Raw genomic sequence first — 19,080 nt, 5'->3', positions numbered from 1 at the left:
CGCTATGCCACTCTGCTATGCTGCATGGCAGCTTTTCCAGAGAAGTATTCAGCTGTTTGCCCCATGTTTGCACCAGGAACATAAAGAGATCCGGAGTTGAGTGATTTTGCTCAACTGGAAGTGAGATCTATGAGCACGATATTGCAAAGCAAGTGCTGCCTGATGTTATTGTTGTCGACTTGTTATCACCGATTGGGAATAACAATCCATCTTTCTGGCGAACACAATATGGATGCTCTGTCAAGCAGTCACCCAGTCTGCACTTCGTTTCAACCGGGTCCGATCCATCTCCCGCAATTCTGCCTTCCCACTCTCGTGTGCAATGACGTCACGATGCGGCTGGAAGTCTAAGGGACAGTTTATCAAAGAAACCTCCCTGTGGGTCAGGCAGCCCTGCATCGGGAAACATGGGATGGCCACCCATTCTCAGTTTACATGGGGAACACTTCTCCATATTAAACGGCCTCGATGCAAACTTCCCTTCCTTCTGCTTAAATTTCGAAATCACAGTTCGAAAAGCAGAATGTGGGAATTTAGACAAAGTTAAGTTTGCACAACATCGATATGTCTGTGCAACAACATATGACCCGACAGCAGTGAAGATCTTTTGACATCAATCTCGAACGTGCATGCCACAGTCCAGATGAAAAGTTGAATACTTCTCTGGAAAAACTGCCATGCAGCACAGCAGAGTGGCATAGCGGGAGCGTGCTGGGCCCATAACCCAGAGGTCATAGAGTCATCGAGATGTACAGCATGGTAACAGACCCTTCGGTCCAAACCGTCCATGCCGACCAGATATCCCAACTCAATCTAGTCCCACCTGCCAGCACCCGACACAAATCCCTCCAAACCTTTCCTATTCACATACCCATCCAAATGCCTCTTAAAGATTGCAATTGTACCAGCCTCCACCACATCCTCTGGCAGCTCATTCCACACATGTACCACCCCCTGCGTGAAAACGTTACCCCTTAGATCTCTTTTATGTCATTCCCCTCTCACCCTAAACCTATGCCCTCTAGTTTTGGACTCCCCGAACCCAGGGAAAATACTTTGTCTATTTATCCTATCTATGCCCTTCATAATTTTGTAAACATGTATAAGGTCACCCCTCAGCCTCCGACGCTCCAGGGAAAACAGCCCCAGCCTGTTCAGACTCTCCCTGTAGCTCAGATCCTCCAACCCTGACAACATCCTTGTAAATCTTTTCTGAACCCTTTCATGTTTCACAACATCTTTCCGATAGGAAGGAGACCAGAATTGCATACAATATTCCAACAGTGGCCTAACCAATGCCTGTACAGCCGCAACATGACCTCCCAACTCCTGTACTCAGTACTCTGACCAATAAAGGAAAGCATACCAAACGCCTTCTTCACTATCCTATCTACGTGTGACTCCACTTACAAGGAGCTATGAACCTGCACTCCAAGGTCTCTTTGTTCAGCAACACTCCCGAGGACCTTACCATTTAGTGTATAAGTCCTGCTGAGATTTGCTTTCCCAAAATGGAGCACCTTGCATTTATCTGAATTAAACTCCATCTGCCACTCCTCAGCCCATTGGTCCATCTGGTCCTGATCCTGTTGTAATCTGAGGTAACCCTCTTTGCTGTCCACTACACCTCTAATTTTGATGTCATCTATAAACTTACTAACTGTACCTCTTATGCTCGCATCCAAATCATTTCTGTAAATGACAAAAAGTAGAGGGCCCAGCACCGATCCTTGTGGCACTCCACTGGTCACAGGCCTCCAGTCTGAGAAAAAAAAAGCTTCCACCACCACCCTCTGTCTTCTACCTTTGAGCCAGTTCTGCATCAAATGGCTAGTTGTCCCTGTATTCCATGAGACCTAACCTTGCTAATCAGTCTCCCATGGGGAACCGGATTCTGGGTAATCCAAGTTGGAGGATGGGAACAATTTCTGGCTATAAGAGCTGCTCCTTTTTTGAGGTATTTTAAGTGTTGGAGCCGATTTCCTCCCATTCCAGAACCAGCAATTACTGTTTTATATGCTGTTGCATTGTTTTGGAACTTTTGGAAAAAAAGACAAAATAACAGCTGTTTTAATGGGGAGAAGAGCAGACAAAGGACAGTGTGAGGACAGTGCAGGAGACAGAGAGAGGGAGAGAGAACCTGCACAGTTCCCGCCTTTGCTGTTTGAATTCGTGTATCGCTGGACATCGGAGTGCATCTGGGAAGATTAACAAACAGTGAAATTCACAACTAATCTTGGAGTCGATGGGTCGAAGCCATCCTCGACTCTCCTCTCGATGTTTCCTTCAGCAGCTTTCCCCTACACTAGTGCTATGTTCTGTGTCTTGCCTTTGAAGATGCGAACTAAATATCTCACACTGATATACTGGCCCAACATAGGAAGTTGAGGTGACGCACATGTGGTGCTTTCCTGTTCTCTGTTCCCTTTGTTGTGGAGGATAATGCTTGTACCTATCCGCTCGGGTGTGAGAGAACAATTTAGAAACAGAATGGTGTAATTATCCACCAATGGAAATAGCCCGGGTCCTGGGAGACAGAATGAGAAGCAGATGTTGTAGAAACTCTCGCTGCATGCAATTCTTGGAGGAATGTAGAATGTACTCCACAGTGAGCAAGTCCCAGCTGCTTCAGGAGGTGAGAGGGCCCACCGTGTATGGTATGGTGGTCTAGGCGTATGATTCCCGCTTTGGTGAAAATGCTCTCACGCCTGAAAGGATCGAAAGTGAATAGGCAGAGACTAAAAGTCATTGGGAAGAGTAGGAAAAGTGATATTAAGATTAGATTACATTACATTACAGTGTGGAAACAGGCCCTTCAGCCCAACAAGTCCAGACTGACCCGCCAAAGCGCAACCCACCCATACCCCTACATTTACCCCTTACCTAACACTACAGGCAATTTAGCATGGCCAATTCACCTGACCTGCACATCTTTGGACTGTGGGAGGAAACCGGAGCGCCCGGAGGAAACCCACGCAGACACGGGGAGAACTGATATTAAGTAGAACGTTTTCACAAAGGGAGTGGTTGGGATCAGGAAAGGCTGCCTGACAGTGACAGAGAGGCAGATTCAATGGACACAAAAGGGATTTCGGGGTGGTCATGGTCAAAGTAACAATGCAGAGATATATAGGGAGAAGGCAAGATTACGATACGAATAAAGGTACATTGCTCATTTTGGAGAAGCAGCAGAGCAAAGGTGGGCCGTGACACATTCTGTGATTCTGAATGAACTGTCAGTTGGACCAACATAAGGTGGCAATTTATCCAAAGGTTATGTTTACACAGCCTCGACACCAGCAGCGTGAGATCTAACTTCTTGATTTGAAGCAGCAGAAAATGCGCCCCACTGAGCTTGATGCGACTTGAACGCGCTCCCGTTGCGTCACAAGCCAACACGACGCAGGGTGAGGGAAGTGATCGTACTGCAATGATTTTACGTTATGATTGAGAACGGAGGCCAACGGTTCATGGCTGTTCTGTCTCACTCACTCTCTCACTCTGTCTCTCGAACCAATTTGCAACTCTTTCTGAATAAAAACTGCGGATGCTGTATTTCAGAAACAAAATCAGTAGTTGCTGGAAAAGCTCAGCAGGTCTGGCAGCTTCTGTGAAGAAGAATCCGGTGACCCTTCCACAGAGCTGGTGATGATTAGGAAAATGTCGGTTACTATGCAGATGGGAGGGTGGGAGGAAGGCGGCGGAGTAAATGGTAGATAGGGATAGAGCCCAAAGTGAGACAAGAATGGTTGGACAGACAAAGGAGTTGATAGCGATCTGTCTGGGAGGGTGAATAGCTGTTAAAGGAAACTGTTAAGGGCTAAGAATACTGGGTGTGAACTGGCAGACTACGTGACAACAAGGCCTTGTGTGCGTGGTAGGGGGCTAAGATGTGGGGAAGTTCAGGCTCTAAAATTATTGAATTCAATATTGAGGACGACTGTAGTGTCCCCAAGTGCAAAATTGTTCTGCTGGAACACTGCAACAAGCCTGAGACAGAGATGCTGGACAGGGAACAGGGTGGTGTGCTGAAGTGGCAGGCAACTGGAAGCTCAGGGCTTTTTTGCGGGCAGAACCTCGATGTTCTGCGAAGCAGTCACCCGCTTCGTTTCTCCAATGTTGACGAGACCACATTGTGAGCAGCGAATGCAGTAGTCTTGGCTGTAGAATGTGCAGGTAAACTGTTGCTTCACGTCGAAGGTATGTTCGGGCCCTTGAATACTGAGGAGGGTGGGGGAAACGGGCAGGTGTTCCAATTTCGGCTGTTGCAGGACAAAGTGCCATGGGGCGAAAGGCGGGTGATGGGAGTGAAGGAAGAGTGAACCCCAGGTGTAACTCTTGCCCATTTACCTCATCCCTCAAATAAATCCCTGGACATGGAATAACATTCGTTTGAATGATTCACTACCATGTGACCCACGGCTAATTCATACTCATGTCCCGGGGCCTGCATCGCTGTTGTGTCACAATACCTGCATGCCATCATCGTGCATGTCCGATGACGTGCGGCCGGAACGCTTGGACACAGTTTATCAAAGAAACCTCCCTGAGGGTCAGGCAGCCCTGCATCGGGAAGTATTGGGATGGCTAATTCTTTCTGTGGGCACTGTGGTTACGTTTCAACACGGTGATTTTTGTAATTGTGTAGTTCGGAGAGAAATCACAGTTCGAAAAGCAGAATGTTGGAATTTAGACAACGTCAATATTTGCACAATATCGATGCATCTTCGCAACAATATTTCACGAGACTAGTGAAGATCTTTTGACATCAATCTCGAACGTGCATATCGCACGCCAGATTAAAAGCTGAAAACTTGTCTGGAAAGGCTGCCGCATGGTATAGCAGAGTGGTGCAGCGGGCGGATAGAAGCCATCCTCTGCTATCCGCTCAGTGTCATCTTTTGCAGCTTTCCCTCCTCACCCGCTTCCCCAACAAATATTTGAAGATGTGAACCAAATATCATCACAGTGGTACACTGGCCCAATGTCGAAAGTTGAGGTTACACACTTGTGGAGTTCAGGGTGGTGTTCTTCTGTTCTCTTCCCCCTTTGTTGAGGAGGGTAATGCTTGTCCCTGGCCACTCGGGTGTTCGAGCCAAACTGAAAAACAGAATGGTGTAATTATCCGCCAGTGGAGACCCGCCCGGGTCCTGGGAGACAGAATGAGAAGCAGATGTTCTGAAAACTAGTTTTTTGGATTCAGTACCACGTGACCCATGCCGAATACATATTCATGTTCCTGGGGCCAGTATCATTATTGCGTCACAATAGCTGCAGGCCATCACTGGGCATGTCCTATGACGTCGTGTTGCGGCTGGAATTTCTGGTGACAGTTTTTTAAAGAGGGTCAGGCAGCCCCTGCATCGGGGCTTCCCTTCCTTCCACTTAAGTTCAAGGCCTATCAAACCGAAATTCCTCAGGTATGTCTGGAAGCACTTTTTCCCGATGTTGGCTAATGATTTCTGCAGGCATTTGATAAAGTTTGAACACGGTGAGAGCCATCGGCTTCTAAACCACGTTCCCGAATTACTCGACCAATACTTAAAGCAGTGACAGTGCTATAAAAGCACCGTATGATTACGGCTGAGAAAGACTGTATTTCGCTCAGTCAGTTCGTGTTTCTAAAGCGAGACAAAAGTGACAATGCAGGTGAAACGAACGAAATTGCAGACAGGCTGCCATACCACTCTGTTTGTATCCCCACACAGGGGTGGTTTCTGTGACATGGGTGTGTCTGCAGTGTCTGTAGTCAGACCGTTTACAATGAATGTCCCAGCCTTTATTTTGATAAAGTCACACTGATAAAGGACAATTGCAATTTCAGTAATTATAGTCTGAAGCTCGAATTCACTAACACTCGGGTTTCGTGATCTTACTTTTTTTTTACATCTCAGAACAGATAACTGATTGGATTCCTGCACTTGAATCTTTAGAAACTGAATGTTCTTGGTTTCCCGATAATGATTCGGTTTCCCTCGTCCCACATGGAACAACACAAGAAAAAAATAGAAAAGCAGCAATGTTCTGGACCTATAATCTCCAATCTTCTGCTGCCAGTCAAAAGCAACAACGCAACTTAAGTCGGGGTCGACTGCAACCCGGGCCTAATCTCCAAATGAACCGAGCACAGGCTCAGCGAAACTGATGGAGATTATGTCCTGATCACGAAACCTGCGACCAGCGTTGGCAAAGGCCCAACCAAGTCACCCATAAAAGTCAGTCATCTCCTTTCTAAACGTGCTCAACTGCTTACTTCCTTTGTTTTATTGGCCTTTGCAAATGTGAAAGTGAGAATTGGGGATATGTGGTAGCGAGTGGCTGTTTGTGTGTCAGGTTTGCCTGTCAGTTTTGTTGATATTGAAACGAATTTGCTTTCAAAATAAAGGCAAAAAAAAAACCAGACAAACAACTTTACATCCAAGAAGAGAAGCTGAAGAAAGTGGATGTTAGCGTTGAGAAAGAAGCAAAAGGGAAGTGGAATCTCAAAGATTTTCCTGAGTTTTGAGCAGAAAGCATTGGAGCTGTGGACTTCTGCTGATCAATGTATGTATTTTCGTAAATTTTAAAAAGTTATTTCGCCCTGATAAAAGAACTGGTCACACCCTGACTATATGTTCGAATACCTCAGTAGTAGAACAAAAGATTTTTATTCTGAGGTCGTGAGTTTGACATCCATATTGTGCAATGTTCCCGTTCGTTTTCTTCCTGTCCCCGTTGCTCGGTTATGAGGGAAAGCTGAGAGTGAATGGGAGACAAGTTTGTAGTTGTGGCTTAACGGTGGCACTTGAAAATTGACAGATTCTACTCATGCATCGAGGCCAATAAATGGCTCAATCACAGAATTAGAACGGTCAAGTGCTATGGGAATTAATACCAGTCCATATTAAAGTACATTGAAATGAGTAAGATGTGACACATTTCGAGGAAAGAAACTGGTAAACTTCGTCACACAAACTATCTCAGAGCAATCGTTGGCTATGGTACGTTTTATGTAACTTGAAAAGCTCATGGAACCACTGGATAGTGACTTGATCTGGTACTCAGGCCTCACTAAGTGACTTTGATGCATTTTGATACCGTGTTGCTACATACGTTGGGGAGCAATTACTATACATAGAGATGAGGAGTGTTTAACCAATTAGACAAGAAGGTTATGCTAAAACAGAACAGTCACCAAATACATTTACAAATCTACGTTCAAACTATCGATTGTATGAGACTAGAACAGTGAGGAGCTTGAAATCGGGATCGAAATGAAGCAGGCACCTGAGGACAAGGGTGTTTCCTTTGCCAGTGAAAGATACTGCTTCACAAAGTTGGGCCTGTGGAAGGGAATCAGTGACGGTAATTATCTTTGGTTGTTCACCTTGTGAATGAACCCATTGCTGCGCATGTCTGTGTTAACGTCAGAACTCTGCAGCATGGTGGCGTTAGATACCCACAGGGCCGGGGCGCAATGGATGTTGCATCTGACTCCACCTACCTGTTTGAAATGCAGCTCACAGCTTCTTCACACACCCCAATTAATCTTCTCATTGTCCTGAAGCCGGCATACGGTTTGAATTCCCGATCTGCGGGAATGAGAATCCTTTCACTGTCTCGCGTCAGTAAATGTCCCTGAGAACATCGGAGTCAACTCACAGCGCAGTCAGATGAGGGGAAGCTGAAATAGCCCCACATGCTGCTCACGGGCACATTTTATTCTCCCCAACTCAACGCCTCAAACACTGCGGCTCCTGGCAGTGGAAAAGGAACAATCACCAAAACCCAGTCTAAGCTCTGTGAATCTTCAGAAAATCAGCAAACGTTCATCCCTTCGGATTTTCCATCCTGGGCTGACAGGGATGGGTTTTGTCACTCTTTTGTAGGACATTGCAAGTGGATGTTTTGCAAAAAAGCACCACAATGCAATCTGATTAATCAACCCTGGATGTTTTCGGTCTTTGAATGTAAGTGTTGTGCTCCAGAACTTTGCTGTTCACAGTTTATAATACTTATCTTCCCAGTCCCCTGTATCACTTGTCGAAAATGTTTAATTTGCGTCTTGTAATCCTTTCACTGTTTGCTAATGAGGATAGCGTTTCCGTGTTTTACCTAAATTATCTTGACCTTGCATACCTCAAGCCTCAAGCGAATTTCACGAGAAACCTTCTCCAGTTCAAAAGCCAACTGTTCATGATGGCTCTGTTTCTTGTCACGTGTCCAATTTCAGATCGATGTTGTTAATGTCCCTTCTACTCCTTCAGATCCAGGTTTCGCTCACAGGGCTAGAACAGAACTGTCACCAAATACATTAACCAATCTACGTTCATCCTATCGATTGTATTAGCATCATCAACACTTCTCATCAAAATAACTGGAGAGACTTTCATCACAATTTTCTGTGAACAGTTCTACATTAGCTTTGCTGAATGAACCCCAAATTTCTCGAAGTGGCTCCTTATTTTCGGCCCTGATTATTAATCTCTCTACGCATGGGAATGGATCCTTCCCAGCCGCTCTATCTCTCATCAATGTGTTTAGTTCAATTCGATCTCCCATCAGCCTCCTCTGTCCTGATCAAATCCAGGGGAACAGGAAACGTTGGGTCTATGGCGCGGACAGGACAAGCCCAATACTCACCTTTCCTGTTAGAACTATTCCATGAGAAAGTTTCGAGCACAACTTTGGGCGTGTAGTTGTGGCCGAACACTTAAGGTGTTGGTGTAGAGATCCTTTGGGGCTCCCCCGCCCAGGGTGGTAACCTGCTGGCTATGCTTTCTTCGCTGGCGATTTTAAATGACTTCCTGTTGGTTGCATTATCGCTCAAACTTCACAAAACCCGTCTCAATAAAGACCCGTTTCCTCATGTCTGGGAATTGATTGCCATGCAGGAAACTCGGGTTCTGAACAAACAACGTACCAGACTCACAACGTCAGCTCTGTTTCCCTTTCCACAGATGCTGCTCGACCTGTTGGCTTTCTGCAGTATTCTCTGTGTTTATTAGGCACAAGTGCTGCTTTTCATTCAAGAACTTCAATCCCTGTCCTCAGGTAACTGACTCTGGTCAGTGGCAATTGGTTCTTCTGATCATTAATCTGCCCATTCCCACCGCTTCTTCTCCCATCATGACCAACAGCCCCAGGAAATCTCCAGTTATCCTTCTTTGCTCCAAAGCGAACATTCTCAACCTTGGGAATGTCTCCCCAGAATGGAAATTCCTCATCCCTGGACATGAGGCAAAGGAAGAGAATTTGGCAAAATATTGTCAGTTAGGAAATGGAAAAAATGTGCAAATGTTCATGAAGCAAAACAGAAATCCCAGTCTCCCGCTTTGTGAACCTTTAGAAACACTTTGGGAAGCGGATTTAGAGGAGAATGAAAGATGACCGGTCCGATTGAGCAGAGACAGTCCAGACACCGTCCCCTTGTTGAAGAGGCCGGGAGGTTGACTCTGATGTTTTTGGCACATGAACTGATCTGAGACATTGGAAGAATTGTCGTTCCTGCACATCAGGAATTCAAACCCCTTCTCCCCTGCGAGCCAATGAGAGAACTCGGGAACAGGCAAAACACTGAAAGGCTGGAAGGGCGACGGCCCCGGAGTAAGAAAGGTAGTTCCTCGTGACATGGATGTGTCTGCAGACGGTCCCCGGTATCTCCCCAACACATCTCCCAGGCTTGATTATGGAAAAGTAAAACTGAGAGACGACAATCGTAATTCTCGGCGGGGAGGCTGAATCATAAAATCACTAAGCGATGGCGCAACCCACCACCGCGCCTGTCTCTGTGGCGCGATTGGTCAGCGCGTTCGGCTGTTAACCGAAAGGTTGGTGGTTCGAGCCCACCCAGGGGCGGTGTGTTCGCTGCCCTTCTTTGGCTTCGAAGCTGTGCGCTTTTAATGGGGTCAGGAAAATGTTCCCCAAACGGAAATCTTCTCCACAAAGGGATTTCCGAGTTGAATTAATGTCTAACGGCAGGGACTGCGTATACTGAGAAGACGAGACCAAAAGAGAAACTCAGCAGGTTTGACAGTACCTGTCGGAGAAAACAGAATTTTGAAATGTTGCCTCTGATTCTCTTTCCACAGATGTTGCCTGACCTGCTGAGTTCCTCCTGCAATTTCTAACTGAAAGTTCATTTCATCTTTTGGGGTGAACCATCTAAGTATCTGCAAACACCATATGCAGATATTTAACCATTTCGAATCACTGTGAAGTGATTAGATTCAAACAAACTCTGCGATGATTCACTCTTTCTCAGCTCCACAGGCAGACAGACCTGGGAAGTCAAGCTGTCAGTGTGGTTCTGTATTCGTGGGCCAAGTGGTTAATGCGATGGACGTGAAATCCATTGCGAGTTCCCCACGCAGGTGTGAACCCTGCCGAGTACAAAATGAGAAATGTCGTCGAAAAGAAAGGGAGCTTGCTCCCCGGCTTCTTCTTTAAGATTCAAATCAGTGGAGGGGGAAAAATATTTCACTCAAATTGGGACTGGTGGGAATCTGCAACCCACTGCCTGTTCGGGTGGAACAAGCAGATACCCGCAGAGCTTCTTTTGAGGCTGTGAGCAAAGTGTTTGGAAATGAGACTAGAACAGTGAGGTGCTTGAAATCGTGATCGAAATGAAGCAGGCACCTGAGGACAAGGGTGTTTCCTTTGCCCGTGAAAGATACTGCTTCACAAAGTTGGGCCTGTGGAAGGGAATCAGTGACGGTGATTATCTTTGGTTGTTCACATTGTGAACGTCAGAACTCTGCAGCATGGTGGCATTTGATCCGCACAGGGCCGGGGCGCAATGGATGATGCATCTGACTCCACCTACCTGTTTGAAATGCAGCTCACAGCTTCTTCACACACCCCAATTAATCTTCTCATTGTCCTGAAGCCGGCATACGGTTTGAATTCCCGATCTGCGGGAATGAGGATCCTTTCACTGTCTCGCGTCAGTAAATGTCCCTGAGAACATCTGAGTCAACTCACAGCGCAGTCAGATGAGGGGAAGCTGAAATAGCCCCAGATGCTGCTCACGGGCACATTTTATTCTCCCCAACTCAACGCCTCAACCACTGCGGCTCCTGGGAGTGGAAAAGAAACAATCACCAATAATTCATAAGGAAGAAAAGCTAATTGACAGATCTGTGAAGCTTGACTAATTACTCCTACAGACCCTAAGCCATTCGTGAGGTGGGAACCTGCTAGTGAGATAAACTCCTCTCATAAAGAGGTGACAGTCTCAGCTAATTGGAGAGTTCACAAGATAACCTTGCACAGCTCACATTGTCAGATACAGTTCTTTTATAAAATGGCTTCTTAGTAAGGAGGGCAAACGTTCAATCATAAAATGGCTTCCCGACACATTGTGCAAGAATCTCTTCAATATTCAACCTTGAATATTTTCTAAGCTAGGAGCAGACTCTTGCTTTTTCAGCTCTAAACCATTCTGTACCTGAGGCAGAGATATTACCATAAGGTTGCATTCAAACTGATTCATTCGTCTTCAAATGAAACATGCCTACTTTTCAAGTTTGTGATTCAAATTCAAATAAGACATAAGATCTAATTAGTTAGAATTGACAGTGGGGCAGTCTGTAAAAACAGCAAGTAAGTTAACGCTTTATCAGTATTTCTTTTTACAGAATTTGCACTTCAGAACCAGAATTGGCTTCTCAAAATGCAATTAAATTCAGTCCATACCAGCTAAGCACTAAGAGTTAATTTTCTGCTGGATTCAACAGCCTCAGCACTAAAATGGTGTCTCTCTCTAGTGTCCTTTTGAACTCTCATGTCAGGGTTTTGTAACAGCAAAGATTTATTTTCTCTGACTGCCCTGCTTGCAAGGGGTATACGAATCCATTATAATTGACAGCAACTGAGTGTTAATTCCAAAGTTTTTGATAGTACCGAGTTTCGTTTCAGGGTCAGAATCAAATACTGTCATTAATTTCACAAGGGAACGGTTGTGAATGTTATCACTTGGTGTCCTGTTCATACAGATTCACCGATGCAAAGGCAAACCTTCTTAATTGTCTTACAGCATCCTGTTATCACTTGGTCAGCCCAGGTGTCCCTATCTTTTGCATTCTTTAAGATGCCCCCCTTTTCTGAGTCTTGTTGTCTGTCTATTTTGTGTTCTATAATTCAGCATTACATTTAGTCTAAATATTTAAAGACAAGTTTTAAGGCTATAGACCTTCTCAGTGACAATGATGACTTTTGTAATCTCTTTTTACAGAGTATTTGATCTGAAAACTGAAGTTTAAAAATCAACAGATGAAGGGCTTATGCACAAAATGCCGACTCTCCTGCTCCTCAGATGCTGCCTGACCTGGTGTGCTTTTCCGCACTTTTTGACTCTGACTCTCCAGCGTCTGCTGTCCTCAATTTCAAGTCAATGTCTGACTGTCATTCAGTCCATTGGAACTGTAACGAGTTTTGACTAAGATTCTGTGAGAAGGATCAAAGTTTTTTGGTCCCTGTTTCAGTACGTTTTCACCATCAATGGGACTGAATGAGAGACCCTACTGTTACAGCATACTGAGTGTGGAACCTAAAACAGTTATCCAGCCTGGAAAGAGGAATTCACAGCAGGGACGGACTGTACACGTATTTGTGTGCCGCTGAAGCTTCAGCCATGGAGAAACCAGAGAAATCCCGCCCCGTGGAGAAACCTTGGAAGTGTGGCGAGTGTGGGAAAGCCTTCCATGTCCCGTCTGTCTTGGAGGCTCATCAGCGCAGTCACACTGGGGTCAGGCCATTCTCCTGCCCAGAGTGCGGGAAGGGGTTCAGCAGTTCCTCCACCCTGCTGAGGCACCGACGGGTCCACACAGGAGAGAGGCCCTTCAGCTGCCCTGAGTGCAGGAAGGCTTTCAGCAATTCCTCTGACCTACTGAAGCACCAACAGGTCCACACCAGGGAGAGGCCATTCGCCTGCCCAGAGTGTGGGAAGGGGTTCAGCAGTTCCTCCGCCTTGCTGACCCACCGGCAGGTCCACACAGGGGAGAAGCCCTTCAGCTGCCCTAAGTGTGGGAAGGGCTTCACCCAGGCCTTTTCCCTGCTGAGGCACCACAGTGTCCACACAGGGGAGAGGCCATTCACTTGCCCAGAGTGCGGGAAGGCGTTCAGCGATTCCTCTGCCCTGCTGACCCACCAGCGGGTCCACACAGGGGAGAAGCCTTTCAGCTGCCCTGAGTGTGGGAAGGCCTTCACCCATGTCTCCAACCTGCTGACCCACCGGTGGGTCCATACTAGGGACAGGCCCTTCAGTTGCCCCGAGTGTGGGAAGGCCTTCAGCAATTTCTCGCACGTGCTGATCCACCGACGGGTCCACACCGGGGAGAGGCCATTCGCTTGTCCTGAGTGTGGAAAGGCCTTCAGCAATTCCTCTGACTTACTGAAGCACCAGCGGGTTCACTGGGGAGAGGCCCTTCAGCTGCCCTGAGTGCGGGAAGGCCTTCACCCAGGCCTGCAACTTGCAGAGACACCAGCGGAGGCACCAGCACTCCCAACAATCGAATTCTGCCGGTGAGGCTGCTGTGGGTCACCCCCAGGACAGAACCTCCTGCCCAGTCTGACAGTGGAAGAGTTGGTGGGCTTGTTTTGTTTTCTGCTGGACTGTACCCACTCCTACGGTGGCTCAGTGGTCAGTAGCATTGCCTCACAGTGCCAGGGACCCAGCTTTGATTCCACTATTGGGGCAACTATCTGTGTGGAGTTTGCACATTCTACTTCTGTGCCTGCGTGGGTTTTCTCTGGGTGTTCCGGTTTCCTCCCACAGTCCAAAGGTGTGCAGGTAGGGTGGATTGGTGAAGTTAAATTGTCCCAGTGTTCACGGATGTGTAGGTGTGGTGCATTAGTCAGGGGAAATGTCGAGTAATAGGGTAGGGAAATGGGTCTGGGTGGGTTACTCTTCAGAGGGTCAGTTTGAGCTTGTTGGGCTGAAGGACCTGTGTCCACACTGTAGGGATTCTGTGATTCTATGAACTTTGATCCATTGGGCGCTGCTGCTCGTTGAGCCCAGGACTGCACATTCCCACTGAAACAATCCGCACAAACCCAAGCCTGCGAGACCTTTGGAGCAGAAGTTAGGCCATTCAGCCCATCGAGTCTGCTCTGCCATTCGTTAGAGACAAAAACAAACTGCAGATGTTGGAATCCAAAGTAGACAAGCAGGAGGCTGGGAGAACACAGCAAGCCAGGCAGCACCAGCAGTGAAGTCAGTGTTTCAGGTGTTAACCCAAATCATTGACTTCTCGACCAGAAATGATTTACCAGGATGTTGCCGAGTGTTTGGGCTACAGGGAGAGGTTGAATAGACTGGGGCTGTTTTCCCTGAAGTGTCAGGGGTTGAGGGGTGACCTTATAGGGGTTTATAAAATCATGAGGAGTATGGATAGGGTAAATAACAAGGTCATTTCCCTGGAGGTTGGGCAGTTTAGAACCAGAGGGTTTATGGTGAGAGGGAAAAGATTTAAGTGGGACCTAAAGGGCAACCTTTTCATACAGAGGGTGACACATGGATGGAATGAGCTGCCAGAAGATGTGGTGGAGGCTGGTACAATGACAGCCTTTAAATAGCATCTGGATGGGGACATGAATAGGAATGGTTGAGAGGGATATAGGCCAAGTGCTGGAAACCGACCCTTTGGTCCAACTCATTCATGCTGACCAGATATCCTAAATTAATCTAGTCCCATTTGCCAGCACCCCTCGAAACCCTTCCTGTTCATACACCCATCCAGGTGCCTTTTGATTAGATTCCCTACAGCGTGGAAACAGGCCCTTCGGCCCAACAAGTCCTCACCGGCCCTCCGAAGAGTAACCCACCCTAACACTACAGGCAACTTAGCATGGACCTCAAGGGACAGGTTTTCACACAGAGGGTGGTGCATGTACAGAATGAGCTGCCAGGGGAAGTTGTGGAGGCTGGTACAATGACAACATTTAAAAAGCATCTGGATGGATATATGAGCTAAATGCTGACAAATGGGAGTAGATTAAATGTTGGATGTCTGGTCAGTATGGACGAGTTGTACCGAAGGGTCTGTTTCAGTGCTGTACATCTCTACGACTCGGCCTCTCGGGTTCACACACAAAGAATCTGTCAGTAACGTTGGGTTTCAGAGTTCGGTTGAAGCAATGTGGTATCTTTTGGTGACTTCGAGTCAAAAGAGATGCACAGCAGGGAAACAGACCCTTCAGTCCAACTCGTCCATGCTGACTGCACATCCTAAATTAATCTCATCCCATTTGCCAGCACTAGTCCGTATCCCTCGAAACTCTTCCTATTCATGTTCCAATCCAAATGCCTTTTAAATGTTGAAATTGTACCAGATGCCACCACTTCCTCTGGCAGCTCATTCCATACATACACCACTCTCTCCGTGAAAAGGTCTCCCCTCAGGTCCCTTTTAAATCTATTCTCCCTCATCCTAAACCTCTAGTTTTGGATTCCCCACCCTGGGGAAAAGATTTTGACTATTTACCGTATCTGTGCCCCTCAATTTTATTAATATCTACCAGGTCACTCCTCAGCCTCTGATGTTCCAGGGAAAAATACCTGCACCTTATTCAATCTCTCCCTATAACTCAAACCCTCCAACCTCACCACCATCCATTTAAATCTTTTCTGAACCCTTTCAAGTTTCACTACATCCTTCCTGAAGACACAATTTGCAGGTGTTCAGTGTTATGGACCAGGCCAGATCCCCTCAAAACATTCTGGGAAGGTAGCCCAGACCCTAACTTTTTTTAGTTGTTTTAGGCAGAGCTATCTCAGGAGTGATGTAACTGGTCAAATCACTTGGCTTCCAGGAAAACAATTTATTTACACACCGCCGAATGAAACCTTTGTGACCACTCCATTGACCTGTGTTGCCACCTTCAGGGTCCAATCGACTGAACACCCAGATCTCTAACTCCCCCTCGCGAGGGCCAAGAGTCCTCAGTTCTATTGAGGGGGGGAAATTGGATGTCAGTCATCTCTGTATTAGAGAATGTATCATTTAAAAAAAACTGAGAAGGGCATTCCTGACAGAAGATTCAACAGAAGGTGGCACAGAATATTCCAAGAGACACGTAACCTGGCTGTAATCTGAGAGACTAAATTCTATTTCTTTGTTACAAGAGGGAATCATATTTATTGGATCAGCATATCACGAGAATCTTGTTTTATTCCGGAACAGTCAGTAGTTAGAAGGGATTTATTTGGTTTGTTAATAGTTTAGTTCATCTGTTCACCGTTACTGTTAGATAACTAAATGGATTTTTGTTGATTTTAAAGTGTCAGGGATTTATTTTTAAACATTAGAGCAGGTTACACCACTTTTCACATTAATTTGACAGATTATAGGGTGATGCGCTTGTCTTTGGGTGTTTCGGTTTGAGATCTCTGGTGGGGTAGGAGTTGGTGTCAGCTTTCCCTTTCTAACAGTATTGACGTGATGTCATGCTGAATGCAGTGGAGTCAATATTAATCCCAGCCTCTTGCTCTGGTTGTGGGTGAATCGCCTTAATTTGGTCACTGACTCAGAAACAACACACAGAACCAACTGCTGAAACAATGATTCACACTTCATTGCACGTAAAAACTAAAACTAAAAACCCTCAAGTCAGCAAGTTCAGTCTCACCGCTGCCACCTGATTGCTGGCAGAATTTAACCGAGTTTCCATCGACAGTGCCCATCTCTGGAAGGGTCAAGGGGTTTGACGCAATATTGTTCTTCCAATACTGCTGCTGCATTGTTCTGGAGCGAGAACGTAGAACAATACAGCACAGTTCAGACCCTTCAGCCCTCGATGTTGTACCAGCCTTTTATCCAACTTGAAGATGAGACTAGCCAGCACACCCCTCAATTTACTGCCATCCATGTGCTTGTTCAGCAGTCGCTTAAATGTCCTTAAATGTATCTGACTCTCATTCCAACCCTGGAAGTGCATTCCATGCACTCACCATTCAGAGTAAAAAACCTACCTCTGACATCTCCCCTAAACCTTCTTCCAATTACCTTAAAATTATGCCCTGTCATTTCTGACCTAGGGGAAAAAGTCTCCAGCTATTCGTTCTATCTATGCCTCTCAACATTAGTACACCTCTATAAAGTCACCTCTCATCCTTCTTCGCTTCAATGAGAAAGGCCCTAGCTCCCCCAACCTAAGACATCCCCTCCATTCCAGGCAGCATCGAGGTAAATCTCCTCTGTACCCTCTCTCAGCTTACACAGCTTCCTGTTGTGGTTCTGTTCGCCGAGCTGGGAATTTGTGTTGCAGACATTTCGTCCCCTATCTAGGTAACATCCTCAGTGCTTGGCAGCCTCCTGTGAAGCGCTTCTGTGATGTTTCCTCTGGCACTTTCCCACATCTTCCCTAAAATTAGGTGAATAAAAGTGAACACAATATTCCAAGTGTGATCTAACCAATACTCCATACAGCTGCAGCATAACCTTGCAGCTCTTAAGCTCAAACTCCCTGCTCATGAAAGCCAACACACCGTACACCTACGTAACAACCTTCTCAACCTGGGTGGCAACTTTGAGCGATCTTTGGACTTGGACTCCAAGATCCCTCTGTTCCACCACATGGTCAAGAATCCTGCCTTTAACCCCATAGGTTGAACAAACAGAGGAGTTTGGTGAAATGAGAATCATTAGATAAATGCTATTGAGCGAACTGATGGTGCTATGGGCTGGGAAATCTCTGGGTACAGGTGGATTTCATCATAGAATTTTAAAAGGTGGCTAATGAGTTCATATTTGCATTAATGTTAATTTTCCAAGATTTATTAGATTCAGGCAAGTTTTCCTCAGACTGGAGAGTAACATATTTAATATTTCTGTTCTCAAAGGGAAAGATGTGGTCCCTTGGGTCTATGGCAATTAAACATTTGTTTTTGAACCAATTAAGGAGATTATAACCACCATGTCAAAAAGCTCATGGTAATTAAAAGGAATCAGCATGCTAATATGAAAACGAAATGTTGTTTCACCAATTTATTCATAGAATTCCAAGAGTGTGGAAAGAGACCACTTGGCCGATCAAGTCCTGCACCAACCCTCAAGTGCATCCCACCCAGATCCAGACCGCCACCCTACTCCCGTAACCCTGCATTTAGCATGGCTAACTCACCTAGCTTGTACATCCAAGGACATTACGCAATCCAGCATAGCTAATCCACCCAACCTACACATCTTTGGACTGTGGAGCCCCCAGTGGAAACTCACAAAGACATAGACCGAACAAGCAAACTCCAGATAGTCGACTCAAGGCTGAAATCAAATAGGTATCTCTGGCCGTGAGAGGGAGCCACTGTGCCAACTTGCTGTCCTAAACGAATTCTTTGAAAGAGTATGTAAATTGAAGCCTGTGGATATACTGAACTTGAATATCCTAAAGGTGTTTGACATGTTTTCACGAAAAGCATATTGCACAGAGGAGCTCATAGTGTAAAGTATAGTTATAGAACATCAACTGACTGGCAGAAAACAGAATATGCAAAAATGGTTCTTTTGTCAAATTGGTTGTTTATGACAATGTATGGTGGGGTTCCAATAGGCATCTCTGCTGGCTCCTCAACTTTCTACAATTATATAGATGACTTACAGGAGGGGATCAAAGGTATGTGGTTACATTTGCAGGCAACACAAAAATAGATGGAGATGTACATTGTGGAGATGACATATCAATTATGCAGATTGATAGATTGGTTAAATAAATAAGCAAAACTCTTGCAAGTGGTGTACAATATGGTAAAATGCAATTTGCTACCTACTTGGAGAACAACTGCATAATTCTGAGATGCAGAGGGATCTGGGGGCCTTGCAAATAAGTCACAAGTTAGAATGCAAGCACAGCAAGTGATTAGAAAGGCCAATGACAGAAATGTAAGGCGATTATGCCTCAGTTACAGAGCAATGGTGGGACTACACCTTGAACACGGTGCTCAGTTTTGATATCCTTACCTAAGGAAGAATGAAAATGCATTAAAGGCAATTCACAGAAGGTAAACTAGATTGAAACCCACAATGAACAGACTGTCTAATGGAAAATCATGAGACAGACAGGTCTGACTTTCAACCAGAGTTTGGAATAGCAAGGGGTGATTTG

General features: G+C 45.9%; 1 protein-coding gene and 1 non-coding gene across 2 annotated transcripts; both read left to right on the top strand.

Moving 5' to 3' along the window:
• The first annotated feature begins 9,763 nt into the window (after positions 1–9,763).
• trnan-guu (transfer RNA asparagine (anticodon GUU)) lies at positions 9,764–9,837 on the top strand. The gene has a single exon. It is a non-coding gene; the product is annotated as a tRNA-Asn (tRNA).
• Positions 9,838–12,613: 2,776 nt separating this feature from the next.
• On the top strand, positions 12,614–13,420 carry LOC140460053 (uncharacterized). The gene has a single exon (XM_072554459.1). The coding sequence runs from the start codon at positions 12,614–12,616 to the stop codon at positions 13,418–13,420; it is 807 nt and encodes a 268-aa protein (XP_072410560.1).
• Positions 13,421–19,080: the final 5,660 nt, after the last annotated feature.

Source organism: Chiloscyllium punctatum, chromosome 36, assembly GCF_047496795.1.
Source record: "Chiloscyllium punctatum isolate Juve2018m chromosome 36, sChiPun1.3, whole genome shotgun sequence".
Lineage (NCBI taxonomy): Eukaryota > Metazoa > Chordata > Chondrichthyes > Orectolobiformes > Hemiscylliidae > Chiloscyllium > Chiloscyllium punctatum.
The sequence above is the reverse complement of the archived record's forward strand: the minus strand, read 5'-3'. Positions and strand labels throughout refer to the sequence as shown.

What these genes read in the sequence shown, in the direction of transcription:
- LOC140460053 (XM_072554459.1), top strand. Translation starts at nt 12,614, where the DNA reads ATGGAGAAACCAGAGAAATCCCGCCCCGTGGAGAAACCTTGGAAGTGT.